Source organism: Pristiophorus japonicus, chromosome 3 (assembly GCF_044704955.1).
Source record: "Pristiophorus japonicus isolate sPriJap1 chromosome 3, sPriJap1.hap1, whole genome shotgun sequence".
Lineage (NCBI taxonomy): Eukaryota > Metazoa > Chordata > Chondrichthyes > Pristiophoridae > Pristiophorus > Pristiophorus japonicus.
In genome coordinates, this window is record NC_091979.1 from 177,639,333 (window position 1) to 177,652,128 (window position 12,796).

The 12,796-nt window shown below is 46.0% G+C and overlaps 1 protein-coding gene across 2 annotated transcripts in view; it reads right to left on the reverse strand.

The window, feature by feature from the left end:
* ahr2 (aryl hydrocarbon receptor 2) overlaps positions 1-12,796 on the reverse strand; it is a 217,442-nt gene that overhangs the window by 54,119 nt on the left and 150,527 nt on the right. For both annotated transcript variants that reach the window (XM_070876058.1, XM_070876057.1), the window contains exon 4: positions 10,540-10,629. In XM_070876058.1, the coding sequence (XP_070732159.1) occupies positions 10,540-10,629 (90 nt within the window). The remainder of the gene's footprint in view (positions 1-10,539; positions 10,630-12,796) is intronic.

Below are 12,796 nucleotides of genomic sequence, written 5' to 3' on the forward strand. Positions count from 1 at the left end.
ACATGTCATGAAAATCGCACTTTCTGGGTGGTCTGTCGGCAGTCTTACACGGCGGACGGTGTGCATACCGCACGGTGGTATGTCATTAATGAATATTCCACCGAGTGGTATGTCAGCGTTATGTAGCTTGTTTTCTGACCAAAATCACCCTTTTGGGCGGTACACCTGCGGCATGTCGACCAATTTCAGGCCCATTGAATGAAGTGCTCAAATGGCGAGAGAAGCAGAGTACGAGTGACTGCTCGCAAGTGTGAGTTATTTCAAAACTCACTGGAGTACTTAGGGCACAAAGTAGACAAAGATGGTTTACATCCAACCAAGGGAAAGCTGCATGCAATCAGAAATGCACCCACTCCCAAGAACGTAACTGAACTTCGATCATTTTTGGGTCTTTTGAACTATTATGGGAATTTCCGACCAAATTTGGCTACAGTGTTATATCCACTGAATGAGCTGTTGAAAAATAAACAGGTCCATTGGAAGTGGTCAGAAGAATGCGACGCAGCATTCAAGGAGTGTAAAAATCAGTTGGTAGGGAGCACCATGTTAATTCATTATGACGTATCTAAAGAGGATCATGATAGAGGTAGAGTAAGAGAGAGAAGTGTGAAATTAAATCAGAAGGAGAGAGTGAGGAACGGTCACCATAAATGGTTAAAGTGATGACCAGGAAGATGGTGAAGATATGTGGTCCTCGCACATATTTGGTTAAGAAGTTTGATCATGGCCAGGTTAGGTTTGTTCACATTGATCATATTTTACCTACAGATGTGGAAGGAGCTGAAAGTTGGAATAATTCGATTATTTCTGATGAATCAGATAGTGTTATTACAAGTAGAGTACCAGTAGCATATCCTACATCAAATATACTAGAAACAAGCCCAAGAAACAGAAAAACTTAGAAACATAGAAAATAGGTGCAGGAGTAGGACATTCGGCCCTTCGAGCCTGCACCACCATTCAATATGATCATGGCTGATCATACCCCATTCCTGCTTTCTCTCCATACCCCTTGATCCCTTTAGCCGTAAGGGCCACATCTAACTCCCTTTTGAATATATCTAACGAACTGGCCTCAACAACTTTCTGTGGTAGAGAATTCTACAGATTCTCCTCATCTCGGTCCTAAATGGCTAACACCTTATCCTTAGACTGTGATCCCTGGTTCTAGACTTTCCCAACATCGGGAACATTTTTCCTGCATCTAACCTGTCCAATCCTGTCAGAATTTTATATGTTTCTGTGAGATTCCCTCTCTTCTAAATTCCAGTGAATATAAGCCTAGTCGATCCAGTCTTTCTTCATTTGTCAGTCCTGCCATCCCGGGAATCAGTCTGGTGAACCTTCGCTGCACTCCTCCAATAGCAAGAATGTCCTTCCTCAGATTAGGAGACCAAAACTGTGCACAATATTCAAGGTGTGGCCTCACCAAGACCCTGTACAATTGCAGAAAGATCTCCCTGCTCCTATACTCAAATACCCTAGCTGTGAAGGCCAATGTGCCATTTGCCTTCTTCACCACCTGCTGTACCTGCATGCCAACTTTCAATGACTAATGTACCATGATAGCCAGGTCTCGTTGCACCTCCCCTTTTACTAATCTGTCGCCATTCAGATAATATTCTGCCTTCCTGTTTTTGCCACCAAAGTGGATAACTTCACATTTATCTTCATTATACTGCATCTGCCATGCATTTGCCCATTCACCTAACCTGTCCAAGTCACCCTTGCAGCCTCTTAGCATCCTCCTCACAGCTCACACTGCCATCCAGCTTAGTGTCATCTGCAAACTTGGAGATATTACATTCAATTCCTTTGACTAAATCATTAATGTATATTGTAAATAGCTGGGGTCCCAGCACTGAACCTTGCGGTACCCCATTAGTCACTGCCTGCCATTCTGAAAAGGACCCGTTTATTCCTACTCTTTGCTTCCTGTCTGCCAACCAGTTCTCTATCCATGTCAATACATTACCCCCAATACCATGTGCTTTAATTTTGCACACCAATCTCTTGTGTGGGACCTTGGCAAAAGCCTTTTGAAAGTCCAAATACACCACATCCATTGGTTCTCCCTTGTCCACTCGACTAGTTACATCCTCAAAAAATTCTAGAAGATTTGTCAAGAAAGCCAGAATTTAAGTCGGAGTCCGAATCAGGCAGACATACTCTCTGAAATTGAAGAGAGTTCAAATGTCGATAAAGGGCATCCCTTGGAGACAAACTCTCCTCAGGGTCAGCCTAGAATGAGTGAGTTCGACATCATATTTTGGAAGTTCTGTTCGAGAGTGAAGGTATCCTATTCGAAACAGAAAACCAGTGGTTAAGTTTGATTTGTAAATATGGCAAAATAAGTCCATGGGCTAGAATTTACACTTTTTTTGCATACATAACGCCCACGTAACATCCATTTTACCGCCGAAATGAGATATAACGCCCAGATATCGGCCATTTAGCCACAAAATGGAAACCGACGCCCATTTTCCGGACACTTATCGGCCAGCGTTACTTTCTCCATGTGCATAACGCCGGGAAAAAGTAGTATCGCCCGCCCACTTTCTTTGGGCGGAATCATCAGAATGGGCGAAACCAACGTGCATATCATCGCCCAGCGTTACTTTCCGCACGGAGTTAATGCCGAGATTCAATAATACCGACCGCCCACTTTATTTTGTCGTAAAGATCACATTTGCTGAAACTAACGCCCAGGAGATTGCCCAGTGTCACTTTCACCCCCTCGCACACATCTCGCCCACAATATCACTCGCCCAAAAAAACGCTGGGAAAAACTGGAACTACATGTCGCATCATTTAAACAGCTGTTCTGCTTCAACCTCAGGGGAGTTCAGATGTACTTTGGAGGTGATGTGAACATCTGAACAAACATCTTCATCATACTGTGGACGATTAGAATTTAATAGGTGTCTTCGTGAGGACATTTGTTCTTTGTGACCAATCGGTGGAGAACAGCTAGCTATTGGAATGAGGTCTGTCCTTTCTCGCCCTCTCTTGATGACCAATTACATGCTGCAAACTTGAGACGGTAGAAGGTACGCTCCACAGCATCATGTGCCCAATGTAAGACGTGCCAGACTGATGAGGAGGACCAGACGTTACACCCCCCCTGCAAGTACAGGGAGAAGCAATCTTACCTCAACTTGCCTGACACCATCTGCCTTCGGAGACAGCGCTTCCACAAAGAGGTTATCACTTAGGTATGCCAGCTGATAAGAAGAGATCTGCAGCTTGCCAGCACCATCAGTACTGCACTGTCCGTCGAGGTCAAAGTCAGCACTGTCGTTCTACGCGTCGGGTTCTTTTCAGGCCTCATCTGGCGATATTTGCGGTCTGTCTCAGCATGCCACACATTGCTGCATTAGACCGGTCACTGAAGCCCTGTACACATGCAGGAGGCTCATACTGAAAGGGCTCTAGGAGTCTACCGAATTGCTAACTTCCCCAAGGTGCAGGGAGCAATAGACTGTACGCACATCACGATGCAGGCACCTTTTCAGGATGCAGAGGTTTTCAGGAACCGCAAGGGATTCCACTCCCTGAATGTGCAATTCGTTGTTGACCACCAGTAAATTATTATGGCAGTGAATGCTAAATTTCCAGGCAGCATCCGTGATGCTCACATCCTACTTGAGAGCACTGTATCTGAATTGTTTATCAGCCACAAGGTCAATGCTGGATGCTTGCTGACAAAGGATATGGCCTCGTCACCTGGCTGATGACCCCCTGCGTGACACCAACACCGAAGCCGAGAGGCGATAAGAGAGCCACAGATCCACTTGCAATATCGTGGAGAAAACCATTAGAGTGCTTAAGCAGTGCTTTAGATGCCTGGACCACTCAGGAGGCGAGCTCCAATACCACCCTGAGCAGGTAGCTCAATTCGTGTTGGTGTGCTCCATGCTGCACAACTTGGCTATCAGGAGAGGACAAGAATTGCCTGATGAGTCTGACAGTCCACCTCACCAAAGCGAGGGAGAAGAGGACGAGGAGATGGACACTGACATCTGGCCAGACAATCAGGCTGACGCTGAAGCCATGCCCCCCGCCCCCCTGTAGACAGTATGAAAGGGCTCACGGTGGCATGATAGCTGCAAGACTCTTGCGTCAGGAGCTCATCAATGATTGCTTTGTCTGAAAGAACGTTGGTGGTATTTACAAGGCTGACACACTGCTGGGTGTGCAGGTCATACATCAATGGTGGGCATCACCTTAATGGCAGTTAAAGTTTAAGTTGATTGAAGTTAAGTATAATTATACCCTTTGATGTTAAGGAATCACCAGTGTGTAACGTTGCAGCTATCTGAGCCAATGCGCAACAAGGTTTTGTTAAGTAAAAAACATTTAAACCGAACATTAGTCTGAAATCATCAGTATTTCTGTAAAAAACAACCCAGCCACCCCCCCCCCCACCCCGCCTCTTCTCATCCCCACCTCTACCCCTTCCCCTCCTGACTCCAAGCTAACTGGCCGAGGAGTTCCTCAGGCGCTGCTTCATTGGCCGGGGGGGGGGGGGGGGGGGGGGGAGGGGTATGACAGCCAAACCGCTGCTTGGACGGATACGGGAGAGGACGGTCCAAAGGTGGGAACGTGCTCCGAGCCAGAAGCAAGATGTTGCTACTGGCTTTCATGTGTGGTTGGGGCAATGGGGGTGCGGCACTTTGGGGTGCAGTGCCACACTCCGGGACCACTGGGAGCCCTCTGCCACCAGTGTTCCTGGCTACCAGCTCCAGGGCCTCCTCCATCCCTTCCATGTTATATATTCTTTGTTGGACAAAAACTCGGTGCCAACTATGTTCTTGGTGCTTAGTAGGCTTTTTGCTGCTGGTGAAGCTCCCTTGTGCCTCCCACAACAGCCAAACATGCAAACACACCACACCCACACATGCTGTCAATCCCTCTCTCTGTCTCTTCTGCGCATGTAATTATGACCCCTGACCTCCTGAATCATGGGAAATGAACGTTGCCATGCCATTGCTAAAGACGGCGACACTTTACGGCAGAAGGTCAGAGAAATTTAACGCTAACGCCCCATTTCATATTGCTCGTGGTAATGCCCAATTTCAAAAATGGAGACTAAGGGCTTTGAGAATGGGCGACAAGTCGGCGATCTGAAAACTCATTTTTACCGCCCACGCCAGAAATAATGCCCATTTTTGGGCGATCTGCACAAAAGTGTAAAATCTAGCCCCATATCTTTTATGTATAACCATGCAAGTTATGTATGATGATTGTTTGTTATAATTACTTCTTCATTAAGGAGGGAGAAGTGCAATATAGTTCTATCTAGTGGACTACTGCTCCACCTAGGGGACTAATGTGGTAATGTAGACATTGCTGTAAGTGCAATAAAGCCATCAGGTGTCAAATGTTTTGTCTTGCAATACTACAGTGAAGTTCTTTGGGATGGTTTACTATGTTAAAGGATCTATATAAATACAAGTTGTTCTTGTTGTAACCCAAATCAAACTGATAGCATTCGATTGAACTGGTTAAAATAATGAAGTTAATGACTTCCTTTTAGTGGAATACAAGGGGCCCAAAATTGGACATAAGGTCCGCCCATTTCTCGGCAGTATGCCAGCAGTGCGTTGTTTCAAACCACCGGCATACTGCCGATCCAGATCGATTTTATTGTCGATGGATGGTGTGGCATGTGCAAATTTTTTTTTTTCTAGAGAAGCTTATTACCCGCTATTTTGGGGGTCAGGGGCCACCCATGCAAGCGCAGGGAGGTTAAAGTCAAGCGAGAGTGAGAAGGAGCAGCAAGATATTGGAGGGTCAGTTGGTTTAATCACAGACTCTAGAGTTTAAAAAATAATAATCAATGTACAATATCAACAATAACATTTTATACAACAAAAATCATGTAATAATATAAATATAATGGAAACGCTCAAAAAGAAGTTGAAGCGCAGGAACAGAGAAGGACGGGAGGCTGAGGGCGCCCGCCTTCGACGAGACAGAGTTACCTGCCCTTTGAGAATATTATGGAGAGATACTCCAAACCAACGAAGGCTGGTCGTGGAAAGCACCCCCCCCTCCCCCCCACCCCCACCAAAAGGAGTACAACGGAATATGGGATGAGATCAGGGAGATTGTGTTCTCCACAAGTACCATAGTACGCACCGGGGAAAGGTGTCGTAAGAGGTGGAACGACCTGGTGAGGGTCGCAAGAGAAGTAATGATTTTATTTATGTACCCCCCCCCCCCCACCCCATGTACCATGTAAATGTAGGTTCAGTGTCAGTGGATGATGTTATTTATCCCAAGGTTACGGCGTTGCATTTGTGCGTTCAGGCAATGACAAAAGGATCAACCCAGTGTTTTGATGTGTGTGTATGTGAACCTGTGTGTATGTGAACCTGTGGGTCTGCGATGTTAAATGGATTGAAGATTTTTACTTTCATTTACTTCACTTTCTGCAGAAGTAGTCATCTGCAATAGCAGCGGATCAGCGGCGTACGGATGGGAGGACCCCCAACGCAAGAACCATTGATGGAGATAGAGATCTGTGCCTTGTCCCTGGTTGGGGACAGCAATCATGTCACCATCGGTTGGAGGTGATCCACTCACACAGGATGGTAAGTTTAATACAATCCCCAGTCTGTGTTGCGGTGCTGTAATGTCATGTAATGTAACTGTAACTGTAATATTGGCCTCATGTAATGTACTTTATTGCACTGTAATGTTGGGCTCATATAATGTACTGCACTGCTGGGGGCATGTAACGCAATGTATATGTATATATGTATTGTCTGTCTGCGATATGTAATGCAGTAATGCAGCAGTGGTGGACATTTAAGTAAGACTGCGCTCCGTCACTGTGCTCATGTACTCATGTAACCCTGACCCCTTCCCTGGTGTCAAGCACTTTTAAATGTTGCTCAGATGATTCAGACCAGACCTCTGCAGAGAGACCAAATGACAGACCCACTGCCTCCTCCTCTGGCGTCATCCAGCCCTCTTCCGACTTCACCACTGGCAGAGATGAAGAAGACAAAGAGGAAGAGGAAGAGCCAGTGGAGGTGGGGGTGGAGATGGAGGAGGATACACCAGTTCCATCTGGAACATCCTCCACCACTGAGTCTATATTCAGGTGATTCCTGCATGCCTCCTCGGATTCTGCGGGACCAAGCGGTGCGCAGCAACACACCCCCAGCGTTGCAGTGCCTTTGCCGCAAAGACAGAGGTTGGTACAGAAAAGGTCCATTGCTGCAAGACAGTTTGGCACATACCAGGACATGGTGTGTCTGCCACAGGTCAGCATCGACATAGGTCGAGAGCTGCTCAAGGCCATGGTTACGTTAGTCGGAAACATTGTGGCGCTATCAGAACGACAGTCGGAGGATATGTCACATCTGATCACCGTGATGGAGCAAACCGCCGACGCCATGCGGCAATTGACGGGATCGGGACATGGTGCCGAGTCCCCCCCGTGCCATAGTAGTCGGGTCGACAGCACCCGAGGATGGGGAGCTGCCAGCAGCTTCTGGCCCTGAAGTCGTGCCTTCTGGATCACGAGCTTATCCTGAGGTCTCATTTATTGCACCTGCAATGCCTCACCCCCAACGACAGCAACAGCACTCGGGGTGCGGTGTTGCATGCCAGCTTGGTACCACCACGGGGAAGTCTGGGCTCAGGGGCAGTGAGAAAGGGAAGGGCGTGAGTAAGAAAGGCAGGGTGGGGGGTGGGGTGGGTGAGTCCATCCCAAGGGTGGTGGAGCACACGGTCACGGTCGAGGTAGAGAACAGTAAAGGTTGGTTTGGAGTCAAGTGTTCATGGTTTATGTAAAATAATTGAAGTTTGATTTTTTTCAAGTTGTTATTAAAGTTGTTATTAAAGTTGTTATTAAAGTTATACAAAGTTTTAAAATTGTTGTATAGTTTTTACATTTGTTCATAAACGTTTGAATTCAATTTAAGCACTCTTGTGTAGTGTCAAACTTTTGGGGTAAGAGTCATAATTTTGCAGTGCCCTCTGGCTGTGGTGTTGGGGAGTGGGGGGGTGCCATGGGTTCATCTGGAAGCTCCTCCTCATCCTCCTGCCCCTCATCTTCCTCCTCCGTCTCCTGCACTCTCTCCTCAGGTGGTCCTGCAGTCCCCTGTGGCAATTCCTGTCCCCGCACGATTGCTAAATTATGCAACATGCAGCACACCACTGTGACCTGCTCAGGGTAGTATTGCAGCTTGCCCCCCCACCCGCCACAGCACTCGAATTGTCTTTTCAATAATATCACATCTGGTTATATTTCTCTTATTATATCGTTGCTTGGCATTTGAGGGTTCCGCAGGGGGGGGGGGGGGTTGGGGGTATCAAGAGCCAGGTGGCGAGGCCATACCCTTTGTCCCCCAGCATTCAGCATTTACCTTGTGGCTCAGACTTCAACAGGTCAGACACAGTGCTCTCATGCAAGATGTGCGCATCATGGATGCTCCCTGGAAAGTAGGCATTCACTGCCATTATGCGCTGCGTATGGTCGCAGATGAGCTGCACATTGAGGGAGTGGAATCTTTTATGGTTTCATGACATGTAATGGTGCTCGCAGGGCAATACGGGTACAGTCAACAGCACCCTGCACTTTGGGGAAGCTGGCAATGCATGCAAATCCTAAAGCCCTGTCACTCTGTGCCTCCCTAGTCATTGGGAAGTTTATAAATTTCATCCGGCGTGCATACAGTGCTTCGGTTACCTGTCGAATGCAGCAATGAGTAACAGACTGAGAAATACAGCATATGTCCCCAGCAGATGCCTGAAAAGAGCCGCCTGCATAAAATGAATCTTCATCTCAACGGAGAATGCAGTAATGTTGGTGGTACTAGGCTGCAGGTCTTCCTTAATGAGCTGGCAAATCACATTGATCACCTCTTTTCGGAAGCGCAGCCTTCAAACACACTGTCGATCGGTCAGGTCCAAGTATGAGCGCTTCTCCCTCAAAATCCTTTGGGGGTAAGGCTTCCTCCTCAACATCAGTCTGTGACCTCCTCCATTACCCTGATAACTCTGCTCAATAAACCTTCTCCCAGCTGGATCCCACATTAGACAGGTAGTCAGCAATACAGGCTGAGATAGTACAGGCCCCATTCTTTTTAAATCGCCAAAAGATTTTTCAATGAAAAAAAATATAATTGAAATGCCTTCTATCTTAATAATGTACTCAGTACCAATAAAAATGCCTTTCCCACTGTAAATCGCACTGTAAAGTCACTGTTCACCTCAAATACTGAGGTGCTGCTTTTGCTAACTTTTCCCGATTTCAAAATGGCGGCTCTGAGTACCAGAGCCCATTCCCGCCCACTTAAGATTGTGTAAAACCACCTTTTCCAGGACGGTACGCAGCTCCGGTGGTATGTCATGAAAATTGCATTTTTTGGGCGGTCTGCGGGCGGTTCTACATGGTGGACAGTGTGCATACCGCTCGGCGGTTTGTCAATGATGAATATTCCGCCGAGCGGTACGTACGTGTTTTTTGACCAAACTTGCATTTTTGGATGGTAAGCAGGTGGGTGTAAGCGGGTGGTAGTCGCAGAGGTACAAGAGCAGCAAAGAACAAAGTTACTTTAAAAAAAAAATTCCAAGCAAAAAGGTAACAACAACAAAAAATGCTGAAAATACACAGCAGGTTAATCAGCATCTGAAAGAGAGAAGATAAGTTTGTGTTGTGAATGAGACCTTCATCAAAAACCAGTAGTGATTTAAGGGCTGTTTTGTGTTGTTGGCCCCTGCCTATTTGAAACTGAGCTGATACTGCCAAACTTATTCTTGGATCCCTAGCATCATCATCGTCATAGGCAGTCCCTCGAAGTCATTCTAAAGGTGAGTTCTCAGGTGACTGAAGAGTTCAATGCGGGCCCTACAGTCTCTGTCACAGGTGGGGCAGGCAGTGGTTAAAGAAAAGGGTGGGTGGGGAGCCTGGTTTGACACACGCTCCTTCCACTGTCTACGCTTGATTTCTGCATGCTCTCGGCGATGGGACTCTAGGTGTTCAGCGCCCTCCCAGATGCTCTTCCTCCACTTTGGGCCAAGACTCCCAGGCGTCGGTGGGGATGTTGCACTTTGTCAAGGAGGCTTTGAGGGTGTCCTTGAAGCATTTCCTCTGCCCACCTGGGGCTCGCTTGCCGTGTCGTAGCTCTGCATAGAGCGCTTGCTTTGCGAGTTTCGTGTTGGGCATGTGGATGATGTGGCCCACCCAATGGAGCTGATCAAGCGTGGTCAGTGCTTCAATGCTGGGGATGTTGGCCTGAGCGAGGACACTGATATTGGTGTGTCTGTCCTGCCAATGGATTTGCAGGATCTTGCGGAGGTAGTGTTGGTGGTACTTCTCTTATGTTTTGCTATAGCGTTTCCCTATAGCCAGAAGACAATGATTGTCATTCCCTCGGTCTGAATTGGATTTGATCCCAAGTTCTAAATGTGAACCGCCAGGATGTAACCCATTGCACTGCCCAGTCCCTCTAACAACAGGATCTTTAAATGGGAGTTTTGATGGCGTGACTCTTTCAATTAAAGAGATCTCAAACTCACCTGGTGAAAGCCAAGGTAATCCTGGATGGTGGAAGAGGAGTAGAACACATATCCTTCAGCGGTGATAACCAGAATAAAGCCATTCAGAGCCTAGAAAACAGGACAAAGGAACATAAATAGCAGGAATGCAAAGCAACACCTGACACCATCACCATTAATATTCTAGAGACCTTCACCAATTGCAAGTTTCAGCCTAATGTTTAACTGCAATTACTTTAATCCCAATGTAAATGTATAGAGGATATCTTTAAAACCCATCACCTCCAACACACCAAGCAACGCCCTTGTGCCCACTCATCTTTGCAACATCAAAGGATTTTAAAAATTATCTTTAGGTGATTTTCTTTTCAACTTACCAATAATAAAACCATCAGAATTGGGAATGGAGTGTGTCTCCAATGTTGCCACTCTGTCAGCATCAAGCACTCCCAGGTCATGACCAGTTGGTTAAAGGTAAAGCAATGTCCTTATGTTATAAGTTTATAAAGAACCACAGTGCCCACTGACAGTCATGATAACCTTGCCGGACCCTGCAAATGCCTCCAATTTTCCCACTTATAATAGCGAAACAGAATTTACATTTTTGCCAACTTATCTTTGTTCCCTGGCTAATCACACAGAGTAATCCAGTCTATGTTTTTTTTTCCCAAATACCACATTCTATAAAAGCACAATACACTTCCCCCTGTGCAACGCCATTAGTGCTGGTAAACATCCCTCACAATTAATGACTGCTTTGTTCTATTGCTGCTCCAATAAGAGAAGAAATTGCCAGAAAATAATGTAAATACAGCCCCAAGTCACGCAAGGGAAGCTTTTCCTTCTAAACAATGTGCTCTCAGCTCTCCGAAGCAGTTGAAATGAAGGGAGGAACCGTTAAACTTTCAATCACTGCCAAGATAATTAGACCTTCTTGACCTGGTCTATTGTTGGTCCCATGTAAAAAGCTCAGATTCCACATTCCGCAGGATGCATTAAACATTAATGGCACTTGGTATTGATAAGAGTCCCATAAATGGCAGACACAGATCTCCCACCCTTGACAGCATTCCGGAATATCAAGCAGGGCGGGTCCCTGGACTTGACAGCATTGGAGAATCACACTTCTTGCAAGTACCCGTGGGTTACTACTCAAATCTAAAATGCAGGACATTGGATTCCATTCCTTCAGCCCATCAATTCCACTTCCAACCAACCTTCCTCTGGAGTACTGACAGGAAGCAAAGATAAATAAAAGGGAGTGGCACAGAGAGATTAATGTCCTCAGTCTGAATGCAGTTATCCCGGCTAGCTATTGTATGAAGAGTCTTAAACTGTTTGCATCTCCCCCCGCCCCCAAGTCTCCTCTCCAACGAGGGTAACTAGCTTTATTAACTGACACGCTGTTTAAATGCCAAATCCACTCACTCACCGCCCACCACCCCACCCTATTTATTCTGCAGCGCAAGACCAACAAAGGCAGAGTGTGGTTCACGCATTCAAAGCAACTACACATTCATGACCTTGCATGTGCAGAGTTACTAATTTGCCTTTATGACTGATTCTGGCCACGTACCTTCCCTGATATTGGGAAAGGTCCCTCCAGGCTAGCAGTGGTAAATGCACAATGCTTCTGGCACAGGATGGCTGTAAGCTCAACCCACCATCCCTCCCATAGCCAGAAAAAAGATGGCAGACCCAATATTCTGCAGCATTGGGAGAAAAAGTTAAAATGATGTGAAAGTTTAAATATTTTCTTCTCCCTCCTACACACAATTATTAATATAACAAATGCAGGTATATCAACAGATGAAGGGCTAGCAGATATTTGAGTTCAAACAATAAATAAGAGATTAGCCAGGCTATCGCTTTCATTGAATGTATGGGATTTTCACTTGAGATTCGGTAATTGCATTCTGCTGCTCTGCCGATTTATAATTAGGCATGGGCTTATTGTGAGTAAAATTACATTTCTATTACATAGATTTTGATCATCGTATTCTGTGATTCCATTCACTTTTTAGTATAAACTGCAAATTGGTAACCTTGGAGATTAGGATTTAACAGTTGTTAAATCCTGCAGAGTTTGAATATTCATAAGACAACAAAACTAGCTGGAATTCATATTTAAGAATATTTCAAGCTCAACATCATGAGAAGTACTTGCAGATCTGTCATAACGTAATGATTCACGGTCACCATGACCTTTCTCCACCCTATCTCTGCAATCTTCTCCAGCCTCCAGCACATATCCTGAGCTCTTCCGACTCTGGCCAAC